At 39.6% G+C, this 20229-nt stretch overlaps 1 protein-coding gene across 2 annotated transcripts in view; it reads right to left on the minus strand.

Moving 5' to 3' along the window:
• mgll (monoglyceride lipase) overlaps window positions 1–20229 on the minus strand; it is a 44538-nt gene that overhangs the window by 7914 nt on the left and 16395 nt on the right. For both annotated transcript variants that reach the window (XM_085258934.1, XM_085258933.1), the window contains 4 exons: window positions 14649–14785; window positions 6708–6818; window positions 6179–6268; window positions 490–705 (listed from right to left, as the gene is read on the minus strand). In XM_085258934.1, the coding sequence (XP_085115060.1) occupies window positions 490–705; window positions 6179–6268; window positions 6708–6818; window positions 14649–14785 (554 nt within the window). The remainder of the gene's footprint in view (window positions 1–489; window positions 706–6178; window positions 6269–6707; window positions 6819–14648; window positions 14786–20229) is intronic.

Here is a 20229-nt window from a genome sequence, read left to right on the forward strand (position 1 = left end):
TGGATATCAAAAGACCAGAAATTGTGTTGTTTGGTCTGATGACTCTCGATTTCAGCTTCAACGTTGAGATAGTAGGGAGAGAATTTGGCATAAACAACATTCAGTTCAACTCAACTCAATTCAATTTTATTTTATTTCTACAGCACCATTAAAGCATGAAGCAGTCCTGCTTCGTGCTAATAGTTTAGTGTGTTGCTGGTGGTGTAATTGGGCTCCTTAGTGCCAACTGAGCATTGTACCCAGCGTGTACTGTTGCTGACCACCACCATCCAACCATCCATCTTCTGATGGCTGCTTCCAGCATGGCATGTTTTATTCATATCATGTCAAACTGGTGTATTGAACATGACAATGAGTCAACAAATCTTCACCAACTATGTGATGCTAATCTATCAATATGAATCTAAATCTTAGAGGAATGTTTCCAACACCTTGTTGAACCTAAGGCAGTTCTACAGATACAGTTTTCTGTAAATTAACCATACACACCTTGATTTTCTTGTCTGTACTCGGTGAATTGTCATACATCATCCTGGAGCCTCTGATGTCACAGAGTTTGTCGGCGTCACCGTGAAGGAGCAGGAAGGGCCAGCTGATGGACGGGATCTCCCTCTGCATACGCTCCACTGCCGCCATCAGCTGCATGCCGAATGATACTCGCATCCCGCCGTGATAGTTTAGCTCATCAGCGTCATATGCCTCCACCTGACAGGAGAGAAACAAAAGAGGCCAGGGTGGAGATGCTTTGGTTTATCATCTCTCTCCACCGGATGTTGGACTGATATCAATGTAAGTTCATTCCTGCTGTTCCTCTTTCTAATTAAGCTCAGAGAAATAATTTTGGTCAGGCTTAACTCAACTCAGCAATCCTTTCATAGAGCACAAATGCTCCTTCAACCCTGTAATGCCAAGTTTTTGACACCTCTACATCATCAGTGAGAGTCTGTGTACAATTAGATGCATGCAGCGCTACTGTGGGCAATAAATTGCACAAACGTGTCAGCCAGAAGAAAAATGGTACAAATTAAAAGGGAAAATGGTCGCTCATGCACAGATGGCCTGGAGTCTCCTAAGAGCAGATGAACAATAAAGAGTCCTTTCTGCATTTTAAATGTTGAATCTAACAGCTAGTACAGTGATCAAATATTCACTTTGTTTCTCAAACCAAACTTATAACAGAAAACTGTGAGAAAAACTTTTCAAAAGTACACAGTGTGAAATGTGGAAAATTGTATTTTACAGTATCTGCAAGAAACAATATTAATATATAAATGGTAAATGGACTGATTCTTATATAGCGCTTTTCTACTCTCTCAGAGTACTCAAAGCGCTCTATAACAGATGTCACATTCACTGACATTCATATTAACTGCCTTGCCTTTTTACGTCTGTTTTTTACAGGTTTATTTAATGTTCATTATATGTCCCTATATATCTCTATGATGGATATTCTATTATTTATCAACATTAAAATTCCCTTGCCAACTTATCAGAATAAAATAAATGTGCAGGCCTATGTGACCTTAAACTGATGGAGCCACGTCTAATTTAATTTCTTTCACTTAAAACATAAAAGACCTAGAAGTTAGGCAAGGTTAAGCCACTCCACTTCACTTGTTACCCCCTTATTCCTATGCATCTATCTATTTTTTGTTCCATCCATCCATCCATTCATTTCCACTTCTCCTTTTTCAGGGTCATGGGAGGGGGCTGGAGCCTATCCCAGCTGCCTTAGGGCGGGAGGCAGGGTTCAACCTGGACAGGTCGCCAGTCTGTTGCAGGGCTAACACATAGACACAGACAACCATTCACTCCTGCATTCACACCTATGGGAAATTTCCAATTAACCTATCCTCACTAACTGCACATATTTTGAATGTGGGAGGAAGCCGGAGTATCCGGAGAAAACCCACTCAACCCACTCAACCCATATGTATATATATATATATATATATATATATATATATATATATATATATATATATATATATATATATATATATATATATATATATATATATGTACATGTATAAAATATTTTACCTGATACTGTATCTGCAAGAAACAATATTAATATATAAACAATATTTTGTCCCTATTGGCTACATTTAAATGCAACAGCTCTGACAGCTTTTCAGTCATTTCCATTGTTTCTTTGAAAAAAATTATACTTATAATGTGAAGTATTTCATGCAAACTTCAAATGTATCAGGGAAAATGTGACCTTCTGCTAACCTTAACTAAAGTCCTTGGTAACACTTTATAATACAGCCCACATCTATGGATGTAATTCCCTTGTAATTAAATGTAATTTCAGTGTATCTTATTTGAATTTAAATGTAATTATATTTACCTACAAATACCTAAGAACATAAGAATGAGGGGAAAAGTCAGGTTTTTCTTTTTTTTTATTGTACTGTAAGTAAATTCAAGTAATGGTTGTGAATTTTAAGTTGTGTAAAGTTTCATTTGAATTTTTTTATTTTAAGGTGTTACCCAGTCATTTTATTGCCCTAACGTATTCAAAATGTTGCCCCAAAACTGTGCACTCATGTTGTCACCTAAACAAAAGCACAAGACTGAAAGGCTATTTCATAAAACACATTTATTTATTCATTTTTTAATACAGACTGACAGATGCCAGTTAAGAAAAGAACCTAAAAGGCCAGCAACTCCTCTTCCTCTCTTCCGACTCTTGTTCTAACTCATTGATTATAGACGTGAGTTCCTCCAATCTCTTCTCCATGTCCTCTTGCTCCTTCAGAGTCTTTAGAAGTGAGGCCTTCTCCTCCTCTTCTTTTTGCAGTGCCTGTGTGAAGTTAGCATTCTCCTTCTTTTGCTCCTCCAGGAGTGCGATGTAGGAAGCTTTCGTGTCGTTTAGCTCTTTCTCTAAACTCATCAGCTTCTCCTCATTTTGTTCTTTGAGGCCTTTAAGTTGCTTAATTTCAGAGCGTAAAGCCTCTTTCTCATCCTCGTGTTCCTCAGCTTGCTTCTTCAGTTCTTCCTTAGCGTTTTGAAGCTGCTGCTGGAGTTGGTCAATGCACATCTGTTGCATCTCACAGCACTGGTTCTTTGAAGGAGCGTCACTGATCATCGTTTGGGTGTCTATAGAGTTTCTGTTCGGCTGCTGCAGCTTCTTGTTGGCATCACCCAGGTTAGAAGTAAGCTTATGCATGATCTTATCTGCTAGAATCAACCTGTTTGCATTGTTGATTCGTTCAATTTTAGCTTCACGAAGCTCAAATTTGAGCGTGTGAATGTCCTGCAGGTGAGACTTGGTTTCATTACTGAGCGCTGCGTCCAGCTGCTTTTTCAGATCGTTGATTGTCTTCTCAGTTTCTATATCCAAATAGTAGAACTTTCTGCGATACTCATCCACCTGACTCTCAAAATACAAGGCCTTCGTGTTTGCTTCTCTAAGACTGGATTTACACATGTGTAGCTGACACTGAGTCTCTTCCAGTTGGGCTCTGAGTCCAGCATTATCCTGCTTCAGATTGTGCCTTACTCTTGGTGGAAAACTGGGCCTGCCATGATGATACGAAGTCCCTGCAGGTTGCATGTTGTTTGGCCTTGGTCTGCCGGTCATTGCTGGATTCTCACGACGCTGCATATCACTTATCTTTGGTTTGACAACTGTCTGCTTCTTTTCCCTCTCTTTCTTCAGCACGCAACTGACTGAACAAAAACAACTCTCCAGGTTGCTACCACAACATTCTGTACACACTAAAGGATGTGATGACAACAGACTAAATGAGGATTCAGTTGTTTTCATTCAAAAATTAACATAATATATGGTGGATTTCATTTTGCCATCACCCAATCACCCTAAAAGTTAAAACCACTGATAGATAAAGCGAGTTAAACTGGCCATTTTCTTACTCCTCTCCTTTACCTGGCTTAAATCACCATGGTAACAGATGCCAAATACATCTGGCCAGGTTGTGGTCAGTGTTTTGATTTAAAATTAGCTGGAAGCTACAACACGTTTGAACTGCATTATAGATTACAGTATATGCTGGAGAAATACATTTTATGTGTTCAAGTTGTTAAAACTCATACAAGTAAATTAATATTTAATTTTTTTAATTTTAATTTGTTAGAATGCTCAATAAAAACCCCACTTAAATGTTAATACAACTTGTAATAAATGCAAGATCTTGCAAGCCTAATCATTTTCTAATTTCTCGCAATATACAACTATGAGAAGATATGTGTTACACATTTAGAAAGGGTGTGCACAGCCTAGAATGAACAAGCAAATACATACTGTAGTTTTCTCCAAATATGGCATAACGCTGAAGGGAGAAAAGTTGTTCTCAGGGAGAAAATATGGGCATGAAAATGAAAAGACTCCTGGGAAATCTGTGGCAGTTGGAGGGGAAGCGGGAACAAATGGTCGCTAATAAATGGACAGTGAGTTTTATTTAGAAATAAAAATGTGAGCGAAGCAGGATGAAAAAGTGGAGTTATGTTAAAAGGAAGCAGAAAGGAAAAAGGAGGAAAAAGGAAGCTAAGGAGGTAAATCGGAGAGGGAATTCCCTGTTTCTCTGACATTAAACATGTAGTTACAAGTAGCTGTCACATAAGTCATACAGTTACTCATGTCTATTCAGCATCTATGTAAGCACAGCTGTGGCTGACTTTGACAGAAAGAGCATTCCTCTATTGTCACAGGTGGCTTGACTAATGACACCACATCAGCCCAGGAGACTGTGAAACCTCGTGCTGTAAACGACATCCTTCCATCTAATCTATCATCGAAAACTTTGGGCTACAAAATGAAATAAATTAACTTCAAAATGTTTTGATGAGAGTGATAGTTTATTATTTCTTTTCAACCTATTTTTTTCACTGTTTTTTGTATTAAATGTTAAAGATTGTATTTCACGTTTTAAAGATAACGTGCAAGAATGTAACTGCTGCAGGGTCTTGTAGCATGGTGGACTTTGTATCTTTATGTATGTGCATCAATGCTTCATTTATGGTTCTGCATCATGCTTTATCATCCCTCATTTTAAAATTAGTAACATTTTGCATTTGTTTGTTATGCGACAATCAGCAAACTGATCAGTGGACACTGTTGTGTGCATCTTGAATATTACACAACTAGTGACACAAGTAGTGTCACTGCATGTTCACTAAATAACAATGACTTGCAGTTACAGGAGCAAAAAGGACCAATACAAAAAAGTATTCATTAAGCTCATCATAAGATCGTTTGTGAGCTGATTGGTGGTAGATGATGAAAAAAGAAATATAAATCCTGCAACAGCAAATTTCATTTAGTTTTTTTACTTTTCTCCTGTCTTTTGGTGAAAGAACATCTTGAGGCCATGAACATTTATGTACCGAACTTGACTGAGACGTTCATTCCCACTGATCCCCGCTCACAATGAATAAAACAACATAAGGCTACCGAACGGTTTCATATTCAGTTGTGAAATTGAGCTTTCTACTTTACTGAAAACACATGAAGAAAAGGTTACAGTGAGAAATCAGAGCAAAGTATGATCCACCCCTGCAACTTTCCTTCTAGTAACAATATCGTATCACATAGTCTCATTATGCAGTTGGATACCTGTGTGCCTAGATTACCTGTTACATGATTACATCCTTTGATTCAGTATTTATCTGCTATTGTTTATTCTTGTATCTGGAAGAACACAACTTCCTCTGACTGACTGTAGGAAGCAGAAGCAGCAGGATGTAGGAATGTTGATGTAAACTAGGCATACACACACACACACACACACACACACACACACACACACACACACACACACACACACACACGCAGACTCAAATTCGTGCAAAATTTAGGCGTGGTGACATGCCATGAGAATTTGTTTCTGTTTCTCCAGGGATGTCTCTAGGGGCACTACAAAGTATGGGTGTGTAGCATGTACTGTGTTTACAAAATAACACAACCAACAAACGCACGCAAACCTGTCCTGCTGTTTGGAAAAGGCGTACAGTGTCTACAAAGATGTGGTGTTTTGGCATGGGATTGGACAATAAACATAGTGTGACTTGACATTAGCGTAGACAATCAACCGCGGACAAATTTACACCTTGAAAATTCTATTTCCCACAGTCTCAGTGAGTGATATTTCAATTTCAAACAACAAGAGTGCTCAGCCACCCAAAACACACATTGCCAGCATCAGTCTCTCACCTGCCTCTTGTCCCGTGAGAGCCATTTGGACTCGATGGAGCCCATAGTGAGGCTGGGCAGCATGTGGTTCAGCAGTTTTGCCATGAAAACCTACAAACAGAGAAGAGCATAGCTTATTTTCATGTGACATCATTCATGAAGACTGTTTCCTTCTCCTATTTTGGTTTTAAATATTGCACTATTATGTATTAGTGTTAGACTTTTAATTCATAAAATAAGGAATAAAAAAGTCATTTATTTCTGTTAAAACAGCCTCCTCTATGAGATTTGTCAGAGATTGGCCACACTTGGGACATACTTGTATCAAAGACTCAGTGAGAGGCCATTTATGCAGCTCTAGTGATACCTGAACTGATTGTTGCCTTTGAAACACACAAAATAAAAGGTGCCAGTATTATAAGTATTATAGACACCATCCACAGCAAACCTGAGTAAAGTAAGATAACTGCCTCTTGGGTTGGGAGAGGAGAGAAAAAGAACAGAAAGAAGAGAATAGTGGTTTAAAGGGTCGGTGATTGGTATGTGGTACCTTGAATGGTGTGGCTGACTCCGGGTTCATCTGGACCAGGGGAGCTATCAGAACCACTCCAACAAAATCACCAGGTCTTTCACAGGCTGTCAGGATTGAGATAGCACCACCCTATAAAAGAAATGCAGAACATATTAGCTTAATGAAACTGTAATACAAATAATATTTGTCAAGCTATTTCTTTAAATCTATTGCCTGCATGTCATGCTTCTGTCACTTAATTTTGAATTTTCCTCTTTAATTTTATATGCTGCTTAAAGATGTCGTATGTAAAATATGATATGAAGATTCTTGCGGTTACCAAACTTGCTTACATTATTTAAAATTATCTAGAAAAGTAAAACTTAAAATATTTTACTTTGGGCATGTACAACATTTTTTTTAACGTGTGAAAATCCTGGTTTGGGAGAAATCGACTTTCTTTTCTTAAAATTATAAGACTGAATGGCAGCTGCCTGGTGGTGTACAAAAAACACATTTAATAACGCCAACATTCATGTAAATTTCCAGAAATCATAGCCTACTTGTTGTGCACAGCTTTCTTTATGTAAGAACTAATTTTTCTTTGTACTTCTGTCTTCATCCGCCTATCAAAAGAAGCAGCTAGCTAACAACACAGCTGAGCAGAGGGAGGATGCTGTAATCTTTATATCCTGTCATGCTGTCACGAGCATGAGCCTCCAGTCATGAGTAGATGAAAGATTCTGCGGTGCTACGGTCGACAGCTGTTGTTTGATAAAAAAAACTATATAACACACCAAAATAAAGGTGAGAGCACTCACTAGGCCAAAGAAAAAGAAGCACATATATCTAAAATAAAAAAGAAAATGGCAGTCGTGGAGATTTCACCAAAGTGGATGTTGTCACTGGTCGCTGTGTACTGATCAGTGCAGTAGTAACCTCATCATGTACGATGTATGATATCTTCTTATTTAAAAATAAAGCATATTGTTCTCAAGGGACCCAAAATAAATTGAAAAAATGAGAAAAAAAATTAACAAAACAGAGAAAACCACAGATAACAGCATTAGTTATAAAGACAGGGTTTCAGTAAGGAGACAGACTCGGCACGTCTTACTTCTTTAGACTCCAATAGAGGAAAAGGAGTGTCTTTTCTAATGTGATCAAAGTGGAAAGGTCCTAAAGTAGGTGAAAGGTCTTGATGCAAGGAGCAGTAGGAAAACTATTCAGAGGTCACAGCTAACATGAAACAAGCCATCTTTTGTGTAGATCTCCAACCCTATTTTTTCTTACTATTGTTCCACACAGAGAAATGTCAGTGTGGGACCATGGGCCCCGGGGGCACAACACTGCTGAGCTCCACAGAACATCCGCACCAGGGCCACACTATAGCACCCACGCTGACATTTTTTCATATTGTGATTTCAATTCTGTAACGTAGGGCCACGACAATTAGCAGCTCCATGGCAGCCAAAACCTAAATCGATTCGTCAGGGTCGACTCTGGCACGGTTTCTCCTCTCGTATGCAACAAGTGCATGACACACACACGCACGGGAGCACAGTGATTCTGTGTGGGAGACTAATTGGCTTCAACTTTGTTTATGTGGGGAGCTTTCTTTGTCACCTACGTGAATATTCATCAGCCCGGGGGCCAATCACAGCCTCGCTTTGTTGAAAAAGGGTACCGAAAGGAAGACAAAACCGTTCCCACCAGAAAACTTCACTCTGTAAAGACACAAGTGCACGCTCGCGCATCGCCGCCTGCATGCAAACACACAGGGAGTATGAAAAAAAGAGGGCAGCTGCCTGAATCTCCCCTTTCTTCTTATTTTTGTCTTTCGCTAAAACATCTACATGTGAACACCAGGACGCACTGCTGCAAAAACAGAAGTAATGCTCAACTTCAAGTTGCATTTTTTTTGGTGGTGGTGGGTAGTGGTGGGGCTGCTAAAAGCTGCAAATTGGCTGATTGGTTCAGCATATTTAGTGCCTGTTAAATATCACCAAAAAATGCCAATGAATGCAGTTGTGTCAAAGGGTCTGCACTGATAGAGTGAGATAAGTGTGAATAGGGAAGGGAAGAGAGGGAGACAGAGTGACAGATGGATGACTGGGACAGAGAGGCTCTTTCAGAAGCTGATAAGAGGCCCTATACACTCTTCTACCTCTGAACTAGAGTTGACAAAATGAATGCTGGTATTGTACACAGTGCTACACACTGTCAGTGGGTGGACTCGAACTGTCAAAAAATAGCCCAAGGAGCTAACACTCTGATATTATATGGACTGTACAGCTGCCCCACTAACACTGCATGGTGTACACAGAGAGTACACCACTGACATTTTATGGAGTAGAAGGCTAAAATAGTGGCATTATATGATGTAGGCTTAATAAACATTATATGGCCAATAAGTGAACACCTGTTGCATTCAGTATGAACTCACCACTAAAAAAAAACAAAAAAAACAACAAAAACAACTGAAGACATTCCCTTAATGCAATGGTGTTGTTCAATGGTGCCAAGAGGACAAATTAGGGAGTGCACCAAGAGATGTTTAACTTGAACTAATGTCTCACATTAAAAAAATGTCACCCATTATATGTAAGTTTTCCAAGCCGATTAGAAATGAAGAAGCGTTTTTATTGAAGCCACGGTGCATCACAAAGGGAATTTTTGTTTACTGTGAGTAATGGATACTGAGGGGAGATGAGACAGAGGGCTTAGAAGCTGAACAAATAGTTCCTAAGCACTGCTGAACCGTTACATAAAAGGCTGTCACAGAGGAAGGACAAGTAAGCCTCGGCCAGAAATACTGATGGAGAAAGAAATAAATGAGTACGAGTGGGAAGACGCCAAAGCTGAAGGGATTTTACAGCATCCCACGAGCAGATACAACGTGGACAAACTGCTAAAAACTTCTGTGTCACTGCTCAACCAAAAGAGATACAGCGGAGCCCCTGAAAAAAGTCGAGTGTTTGGTTTTGTGTAAATTTGCAACCGTAATGTGTTTTTTAGTTCTTGCTGTCGCACGTTTAAAAGTTCTCACACATGTTTATGTGTTCTGGAAACTGTGAAAATGAATTGTGGTAGTTTTTTCATCAAGCTGTAAATAGCTTGAACTAAAAACTTAAACCCACGCTACAAAAATGCCCATGTTCTGAGGTTTATATGATCATCAGTAGGTCGCAAATCACTTTCAGACTACTGTGACATAAATTACACTATAAGATCAAAGAATCTGAAATTTAACAGACTTTTTCCTGTTTCACAGGTCTTAATAAATATAATAAAATATAAAATATTATGAAAAACATGGTTCAAGTGTGAATAACTATAAATTAAATTAACATTTTGATCAGTTAGAACTGTGACTTTCTTTACAGCGTCACTGCAGCTTGACTCTGCCGACTACATTACAGGATGTTATCACTCGAGCAGCCTCTCAACACACACAGCAGAATACCCAGGTGGTCTCTATTGTGTTGTCGTTTGGAGTTTTTGCGTCATCGTGGCCTGAGAGATTTATAAAACTGAAGAAGCAGAGGAACAGACTAATAGAAACAGGATGCAAAGTGAAAACACCAGGAAACTGGGAAATGAGGCCTGTAAAAACACAGTTGCACATCACTTGACCCGCGGCAGGTTTCCTGAAAACTGAGTTTGGGTTTTTATTTGTTTCAAAGGAAACAAGAATGTAGCAGAGGATGAAATGAAGAGAGATGAAAATGAAAAAAAAAAAGTTATATCTAGGGAGAAGGATATGAAACTAAATGGAAAGGGAAACTAGTGACCAACTGACATTAGTGACACCAGTGAAACCTCAGACACACCCATTTCTACACTACACAGTCAACTACACAACTGACTTCATCTTCAGGGTGTTTTTTAGGATTTTCCTCTGGTTCTAGCTGTAACCTAAAAAAACTTACAAACTCCTCTGATGTTGTCTAGCAACAAGCAACGGGGTTAAAAATAAAGCTGACTTTTATAACTCACACCATTAAGTTGATTTAATTAAATTTTAGCACAAGCTAAAAGTTGTGCATCATTATGGGTGTGGCTGCTTCCAGCCTGCGATGTATTACCTCAGCTGATCTGAGTCACTGAAATGGACGATGTTTGTGGTCTTTACACAAAAACACAGCCACCCCCATAGACCATAGAGCAGTGACTACTTCATTTTTACATGTATACTTGTATTTATGGGTCTAAAACACAAATGAGTCATTTCCAAACTTGGCTTTAGTTAAGTCTCAGTTACGCTTGTGAAGTTTCATGACTGTTCGACAGGGATGTCTAACTCATTTTACATCGTGCGCCACATACAGCTCACTTTAATCTTAAGCGGGCCGGACCCTTTCTGTCTTTCACTGTGCAGAAGTTTACCTGCATTTTTAATCCTGGTGATTTCTTAATATAAGAAAAAGAAGAGCAATTATAACAGTATGTCATTTTTCTACACAACATTGAAATGCTGTTGTTGTAAATGAAATTATTTTGTCAGCATCACTCTTTGGGCTTAAATTGTAAGACATAAAAGTGTAAAGATTGAGAAAAAGCTAATTGCCCAGACTGCCCTGTAATTAGAAAACTGAAAGTTTTTGACAATTAACAGAAAATATTCAGATATTTTTTTGTTACTGTGGACCCATTGTAAAAAAAAAATGTGAAAAAATAGGAACTTTTCAGTCATTTAATTGTTTTCCACATAATAATTATTTGTAGTAGTAACTGTAGTTTGGCCATAATTGAGGTCATAGTCCAGTAAGCTGGACTGGAGTCTTTGTCAGACCAATTCTAGCCCCTTGGCTTTATATTTGACACCCCTGCTGTTTAGTTTCTTGCATTGTTGCTGTCAATAGACATCAATGCAGATAGACAGACACAAGCCCAGGTACTCAAAACTGCCTTTGAGAAAGTTAAAACAGGTTTATCTCCAGCTGGGGCCTCTCTGTGCTTCGAGTAGTCAGTCAGATGAGAAAAAGCTACATAAATCCCAGTCGATTTCATTTCCATTGCTATCACAGGTGGTACCAAAAAAAAAGAAAAAAAAAAAGAAGGACCTGAGTCTAACCAATAACTTAAGAGTCTTATGATTTTCAATGTCCATGAGTAAGTAGGGTCTGCTTCAGTCTGAGTGATTTAATTTTCATCACCAGAAGGGGAACAAGAAGCTCCCTGCTGCACAGACTTACACGCTTCCCTCAGGCAGATTTGAAGAATATCTAGGGTGTCCACAACTGTCCATGTGTACACACACAAGCATAATCCTTAGCCAGCAACAGAAAAGGCCAAAGGAGACACACTGAATGGATTTATTAGAAGTCCAAAAGAAGCAGGAAAGTGAGGGATGATGAAAAATAGAGAAAGAAGTTGGAAAAGAAAGAGATTTTGCTGTGACTTTGCTCAGCTGTCTCTTAATATTTACAGAATCTGCTGTCTAAACAAGCACTCTGCCTCAGCCTGGGATCCCACAGTGGAGTTTACACAAAGTATGTACTTCTGTGCTTCTAAGATCCCTTCATCACAGCCTCAGTCTGTATACAGTCCTACTGCACTGAAGCGCATGAGCCATAAATGGCTCGCCAAGGCGGACCCATTAATTAAACAGCATGTTGTTTGAAGCAACTAAAGGCCCAAGTGACGACAGTAAATATGACCTATTTAAAAGAAAGACATCAAAGAAGGAGGAGCTGTTATCTCTAATAGAGGACAGTTAGATGCAAAACATAGCAATTAAAATCTTTATAGCAGAAAATAATACAAAAAAGTATATCCTGAACTTAGCTAGTGATTGTCTGAATGAACTAAAGGGCCTAATCACAAAAACAGGCTTCATGAGCCAGTATTTATACACCAGCATGTAGAGCTTTGCTGGAAGGCATGGCGAAACAGTTCTGCAATGAACTCACAATTCTCTGCTTGATACCTGCAGCTGTGCACTAAAAATGTTTGAAAGCATACTTGGGTTCGTTTCGAAGCGTTCTGACTTGCACAGCGCAATGCTCAAAGGACTTATTGTTTTAGATTTTGACTTCAGTGAGTGATGTCAGTTTCCTTATGAAACATAAAGCCTCACATATGAAAGCATAAAAAATGTTGGCATGCAGAATCGGAGCGACTTGCTCATCTAACCGAAACAAGTTCACGGGAGTACAAAGTGACTCGACCTAGAAACACTGACAGTAATCATTTATTATATAACTCATCACTACCATTTGTGATCTGTTAGCTGTGCTGAGAGTTGGGTCGCAGAGCACAACAACGAGAGGCTGTGAAAACAGAATAAACCAATCAGTTAAAAATAGCTCCAAAGCTGGCCTTGAAGCTTTCCAGGCGTTGTCTAATTATTTTTAATGAGAATTCTGGTTCAGTTTTGTGTCTGCCGAATTCACAGAGCCACAGTAAAGGCTATTTGAACTTTCTTTTCATGTTCGCTGCACTGAAGTTTAAACCAGCTGAAGACCCAGCATAACTTTTTCTGCTGAACTTAACTGTTACGGTTAACAAGGGATTAAAGCGAAGCTTTAATTCTTAGTTTAGGAATTTTTCTTTGCATGTGTCAGCGTTGTTTAAGAAAGTAGAGCAACTTTGTGGTGCACTGCCCAGTGAACCTCCTGGTTTGGCCTTTCTGTGTGGAGTTCACACCCTGTAGCTCTCCCTCCACAGTCCACTGTGAAGTCAATTAACGATTCTTAACTGGCCATAGCTGTTTATGTGAGAATTAAAGATTTTATGCTTCTCTGAGTGAGCTATGTAATGAACTGCCATTTCAATTAGCACTAGCCCGGATATTCAAGCCTAGCTGGATAAGCTTTGAGGAAAACAAGTGGTCTACGCTTAATTGGTTCAGTTAAATGAACAACTAATACTGCATTTCACTGAATTTTCTTGTAGCAAAGAGTCTTTTGACCACTCAGAGTAGAAAAGTACAATATAAGAACAAGTCAAGGAGTAATATGTTTAGCTTCGAGAATGACAAGCAGCTAGCATAACGGTCTGCATAACGAATAATTCTGAAGGACTGCAAGTAAAATACAGCAGCCAGTAGCTCATTACTTAGCACCAGCTCCTTGCTTGTACAGCAGCTAGCTTTAGCTTCTATTCAGATGTAATGTAGATGATACTGGAATCCGTAATGCTTTCATTTTGCTAGGTAAATCTGTTTCATTAGTGGATAATAACAAATAAGCTAGTCAATGATGAGGCAGGTCAATAGAAGATTTCTACGCAAACTGACGAAAGTGAACACTCTCTGTCTGTGTCTGTCATGCAGCCACATTTGCCCTTGAGCAGGTCACTGAACCTGCGACTGCCCTGTTGGAGGTTTTCCATAGCAGCTGCAGGCTCTCGGGAATCTGTGGCACTGTGTGAAAGGTGAAAGGTAAACTGGGGTTTACCAAGAACAGCGAACTTCACAAGCCTTCCCTGAACTGTTGGTCTGTTATACTTTAGATGATAGGTAAAGTTTGACCATTAAACAGAAAAACTGTAAGCGGTTCTCCTAGCAAGTCAATTAATAATTAAAGGTAGCAAGTTACTAAGTATTTTACTTAGTATATTACTTAATCACTGCTACTTAAAAAATGCCTGATTCTGCTGATATTCAACAACCAGTTTATCTAGACTTGCATGTCCAGAGCAGCAGTAAACCATGCAACTAGACGAGTAACACTTTCCCCATTTACGTGTCAAAATGTCACAGGAAGCCTCATCAAATATGTGCTTGAGCGGGACTTGTACATTGGTTTTCGCCAGCTCTCTCGCTCTATTTGTGTCAAGCATACTGTATGAGGATCTCAGGCACATTATGCAATTTAACACCAAACAAAACAGGAAAACCAACCTGATCAAAAGACAACACTGCTCCCAGGACACAGAACAAGACAAAAGCCAAGGACATCATTGTGCAAACAATTCCAAAGACATGCATGGTTTATTCCAGGAACTGACACACATTCATGGAAAGTGTCTTACCATGGAGTGGCCTACAATAAATACAGGTAGGTCAGGGTGGCGAGACTTCATCAGGTCAATGTGCTGAAGGGAGTCTCTGATATAAATCTGAAAGTCCTTAATGTTCATCCTGTCACCTTCGCTCTGGCCATGGCCAACTGTGGAAGAAAGAATCAGGAAAGTTTAACACATTATTTAAGACCTTCAAAAACAAGAAAACTTCAAATTTTTTTATGAAAAGAGGGCAAAGTAGCATGATACAAGGGTAATTATAAGCCTAGAGTTATAGCTTATAGCAGTTCAACAAGTTGAATTAAACACAAAACTGTTGAAAGGGTAACTGCATGAGAATAAAAGGCAAATCACAGGCATACTATAAAAATATGTTTTACATTTATTCCTTAAACTTTTTAAGGACTGACTGCATCCACATACAATTCAACTCAAGGGGAAGCCTTCTGCTTTGGTGATGAGAGACGTAAAGAAAAATAAAGGAAATGATGGAAAGGGAAACAGAAAAAACAGGGAGAGTAAGAATAAAATGGACTAGTAGAGGAAAAGTATGGGGGAAGAGTTGAAGTGAAAAAAATGATGGTTTAAGACAAAAGAGGAGGGAAAAGGGGGCAAACAAGAAGATGAAAGCAAGAAAAGACGAAAACAGAGATGATAGAAGCGAGCTTGACAGATGGAGAGGAGGGAAAATATCTGAATATGTATGTGCACATCCATATATTATATATATGTGCTGTCCTCAGGCTTTCCGCACCAATAACTGAGAGGTGAGGCTGGCTGCCATGGTAACCACCAACCCAATACACTAGCTAATAAACATTCACATGTGCATCTCACACCTTCTCTCGTTGGCTCTGTAATGTTGAAAGTGTGTCAGTGTTTAGAAATGCATGCTTCCTATAAAACACTCCAAAAAAGATGGGACGCATTCAAAAAATGTATGCTTATTTTGAATTTCAAGATGTTTTCAAGTAAACATGTGGAAGGGTTTACCACTTTTAAGAAGTTTGTGATGTTTCTTTTTTTTCTTTTTTTCTTTCTTTTTTGTTGTTGTAAAATTGCAGAGCATTGGTGGATGGTTATGTAGATAATGGTTTCATTATCTACATAACCACTACATGACATGGGATTAGAAGAATTCAGAGAAGTCTCTAAGCAAGAAAAGGGCTATGAAACTAGAACTCAGTGGCTACATATAAGCATCCATTATGGTATGAGAAGAGTAGTTTTTTTACATGGCCTGGCTAACCATAAATGCTGAACAGTATGTGAACATTCTGCCATCATTCCTCTCTAGGGCTCATGCGACCATCCCAGGTAGGCAGGGCAATCCCCAGCAAGTTGGAACACAAGTGTCTACAGGCACTGTCCCAAACTTCCATGTCCTATTTCAGAGGTGTGTCATCTAAGACAGTCCCACAGCATCAAGAGCTTCTCATCTACTCCAGTCCCTGATCCTCTACGTGTCATGGTCCTGGGCCATGTGGGCCCAGTATTCTCAGTTCCTTGTATTTTTGTATTTCGTTCCTTATTTAGGTCATGTTTCCTGAGTTGTCCTGTTATGTTGTTCCTTATTTGACTTCCCCTTGTGACTCTTATCCCCTGTGTGCCCCTCTATGTATCTGTGAGCCCTCATCTCCCCTCGTGTTTCATTTCCATGTTTCCCCAGCCCACTATGCCCGTGCTCTCTCTCTCCTCCTGTTTGCACCTCTGTGTACTTCCTGTTTTACTTTGACAGTCTCCCGTCAGTGTTGTTTACTCCTGCCATGTCTTGTTATGTTTATCTGTGTCAGCTGTGTTCCCATGTGTGGCCACTTCCCCTGATCATCCCTCTTGTGTATTTAGTCTCTGTGTTTCATGTAGTCTGTGTCGCGTCGTCTGTGTTTCCACCCTCTATGTTTCCATGCCCGGTCTATTGCATTCTTAGTCATAGCTTTACCTTAGTTATTCCCAGTTTAGGTTTCTGTTTAGCCACGCTATCCCTGCTGTATTTGTATACCTTGTCATCAGCCACAATAAAAGGCTCGCTTTTGTTTAAAGTTCACTCCCGTCTGCTCACCTGTGTTCGCACCTGGGTCCACCATACACACCACCGCACGGTCTGTCACAGCGGACCGTGACAGTACGAAAGGCATATAAGTTGGATTCTAGAGCGCCACTGCCCGACAATGTCTTCATTTCAGGTCAGCAGCTCCACCCTACTGAGTAGTTGGACAGTTTACCAGATTCCGCTTTGGCTGACTGAAAATCATATTCAATCTCCTCCTTAGCACAAGCCACGCATGGCTTGAGTTGCAGGTACCTTCCAACCTTCTACGAATTCCAACCAACCAAGGTCGACAGGACTCTTTCTTTCAGCTTGATGGCTGGGGTCCAGCATCTCATTCGGAAATGGCCACCACTGCAGGCACATGCCCCCTCACAGCTGTAGCTCATCTGAGGTGTGGATCTATTCAGGCTCAATGTCCACAGTCTCCCTCAGGATGCTGTTGAATCTCTGCTGATGGTGGGAGTTGAAGATCTCTGGGGTAGGGGCCTCTGCTATGTGCTCGCAGCACATCCTCAAACTAAACGTTTTGGCACGCCAGGCTTACCCAGCATCCTTCTGCCCCACAAGATCCAACTCACCACCAGGTGGTGGTCACCTGACAGCTCAGCTGCTCTCTTATCATGAATGTCAAAACACATACAATATATCCGAGCTCTGAAATACAGAAAACATCTTTTCCAGGAAAGGGTTTGTTTATTTATTTAGTAAGACAATGCCAAACCACATCACCACAGCATGGGTTCATAGTAAAAAAAAAGAAAAATCTAGGTGCTAAAGTGGCCTGCAAGAAGTCCAAACATGTCACCCAATTTTTCTAAAAAGAATAATATTTCCTTTTTTTTAACATCTGATAGTTTGTCTTTTTGTCCTTTTGTTTTTCATCATTCCAGCTTCTTTGGAAAAGGGGTTGTACAAGAGCACGTCTTCACCCTCAGTGCTTTCCTGTCCATCAATAGCATCAAAAGCAATCATCACTGTGTGCAAATCAATGTCCAATCACAGCTTCAGTGATGGAGTGGTGCAAACTTGAGATCAATGCACAGTAAACCACCACCGCTCTATTCTTTCAATGGCTTCTCACCCCATTAAATCCATATCTTCTGTTAGTACAGGTAATAACAGGTATTCCTGGAAAACACACATATCCCCGCACACACCTAACCTTTTAGACAACTGATGGTTATGATAAGGCCATGAGAACATTCCAGGACTCAGATCCAACAAACCGTTTCATTACAAAAGCTGCAACAGGTAAAAAGAAAACAACCAACCCCCACCACCAAAAAAGTCCTATTTCCTCATCCTTTTTGCTTTGAACAAATGTGCATGTTACATACAAAGATTTTAGAAACAGTTATGAATCAGAGGAGAGTGAAAATAATGAATGTCAGCACGGCATTTACAGAATAATTATGAACGGTACCTAAATAGATTCAGAACTTCAGAACCTTTGTCGAGCTCAGGGAATCTGGGAATTTCTTTCCCTTGTTTACCAAAGTATAGACAAATGGAAAACTGCTTTGCTTCAATGACTTTTTGTTTTCCTGTGGAGGGATCCACCTCTGGTGTGTCACTGCTCTTTTTACCCACATCTCTGCAAATTTCCAGACAGGGAAGGAGACAAACCCTCACACATTTACTGAGAAACACAGCAGGCTTTTGGACTCTCTGTGGCCATAACCAGTCAATAAGTATCTGAAAATGCCTTGTTGCCTCAGTAATATGGTTTACAGCATCGTGGACTTTAAGTTCTAACCTGTGATACTTGCAGTGAATGAGTCAGGTTACGACTGAGCTTTTCATGTAGGAGAGAGAGAGAGGTCCTTTTTATTAGCCCATCATAGTATCTGCATTTGCATTATGAGATGCAAAGTCAAAAAGCCGTGAAGAGCATTTCTTCAGAGATACCCCTTACATAAACAATTTCCAGTAAGCGTTACAGCCCCCAGAGCATGGCAGATCAACAGATCTCACGCTCTCAGAGATCTAAGATCCAGATCAGGAAGGTGGTTAAAATCGACACTCACTAGTAATAAAGCATATAAAGATAATAAGAACTACAAAGGTTATTATTAATATTTGCTAGCTAGCTGGTTTTTGAAGTTTGCATTTTGCTTTTGCATTCTGTAAATCAGTAACTTTCAAAGAAACAACAGCCATCTGCAGCTTGATCTGTGAATATTGTTAACTGGTAAAAAAAAATAGATGCAACCTGTTCTAGATAGAAAAAAGAAAAAAAAAACACCAGTCAATGCAGGGTGTGAATGAATGAAAATCTTACCGGCCCACAATTAGAAAGAAAACACAAGAGACAGAAAAAAGGAGAAAGAGTGAAACATCTCATCTGCGAACTCTATCAAGAGCTGCCCAAGGCGCTGTGTGTGTGTGTAAATGTGGAAGAAATAGATGAAAAACTGGAGTCTACAGGGACTTGTTCCAGTTCAGTATTTTCCATTTAACAGTGTGACATTTTACTGCGAGGCATTGAACAAACTGCTCCTCTGCGAGCAGCCTCAGCCGTCCTTATCATTCACTGCAGTTTATTATCTGTCAGCTCTTTATTAGGATCTTCACCTCTGTAAATATTTTCACATTTCTGCCACTGAGACTTTTTTGTCATCTCATTCTCACTCTTTTTATGTTATTATGGAGTTTTATTGAGTGCACAGACTAATGTTCAACGGCAACTGCTGCACAGTCACATGGATTTAAACGTCCCTGCTGTATTTAGCCCACGAGCACATCGTTCCTTGTTGATGGAGGCATCGGGACAGACATTTCCCTTTATCTAATTACTACTGACTAACAAGCCATTACCTAATTACTATCGACTAAAAAGCTAACACTCTGTGTCCTTCTCTTTCTACCCAAAGCTTTCATTTGAAAGAATTTTACATTTTCTTTTTTAAGTGAACACATTGAACATGTAGTGACTAGATTATGCTTTATAAACTATATCAAGTGCTTTTAAGGTGAAGTCAGTTCCATTTGAGAACTGCTCCCAGATTGTCAAATCCATCTGAATTGCATTCCTCTGAGCTTGGTTATTGGTTGCTGGCATGGATTTCTGATGGCTTTGCATAAAACAACTTTGCAAAGGTGGAAAGTAACGAATTACATTTACATGCGTTACTGTAATTGAGTAGTTTTTTTTTTTGTTTATTTGTACTTTTTAAAGTCATTTTTCAAGTCGGTAATTTTACTTTTACTTAAGTATATTTTTTAAAAAGTATTGTACTTCGCTACATTTTCAATCACACCCATTACTGAGTAAATTAAAAGAACAAACAAACCCCCCCCCCCCCCCCCCCCCCCCAACATTGCGCTTCGGAAATACTGCAGGGAATGATGGGTAGTAGAACAAATTGGCGTTGGGTCACGATAAAGATGGAGTCTGACATCGGTGGTACGGATCCAGCAAAAAAAGAAACCCCGTCGAATTCTGCTGACCCTGAACTCGAAGAAACCGATGTGAGGGACCATTTCGGCTTCAAGTGCAAGAAAGGCAACAGCTTTATTATAGAATAGAATAGAATAATC

Source organism: Mchenga conophoros, linkage group LG20 (assembly GCF_057382185.1).
Source record: "Mchenga conophoros isolate Kocher_MC1m ecotype Shallow Benthic linkage group LG20, M_conophoros_male_GT1.1, whole genome shotgun sequence".
In the NCBI taxonomy this organism is placed as follows: domain Eukaryota; kingdom Metazoa; phylum Chordata; class Actinopteri; order Cichliformes; family Cichlidae; genus Mchenga; species Mchenga conophoros.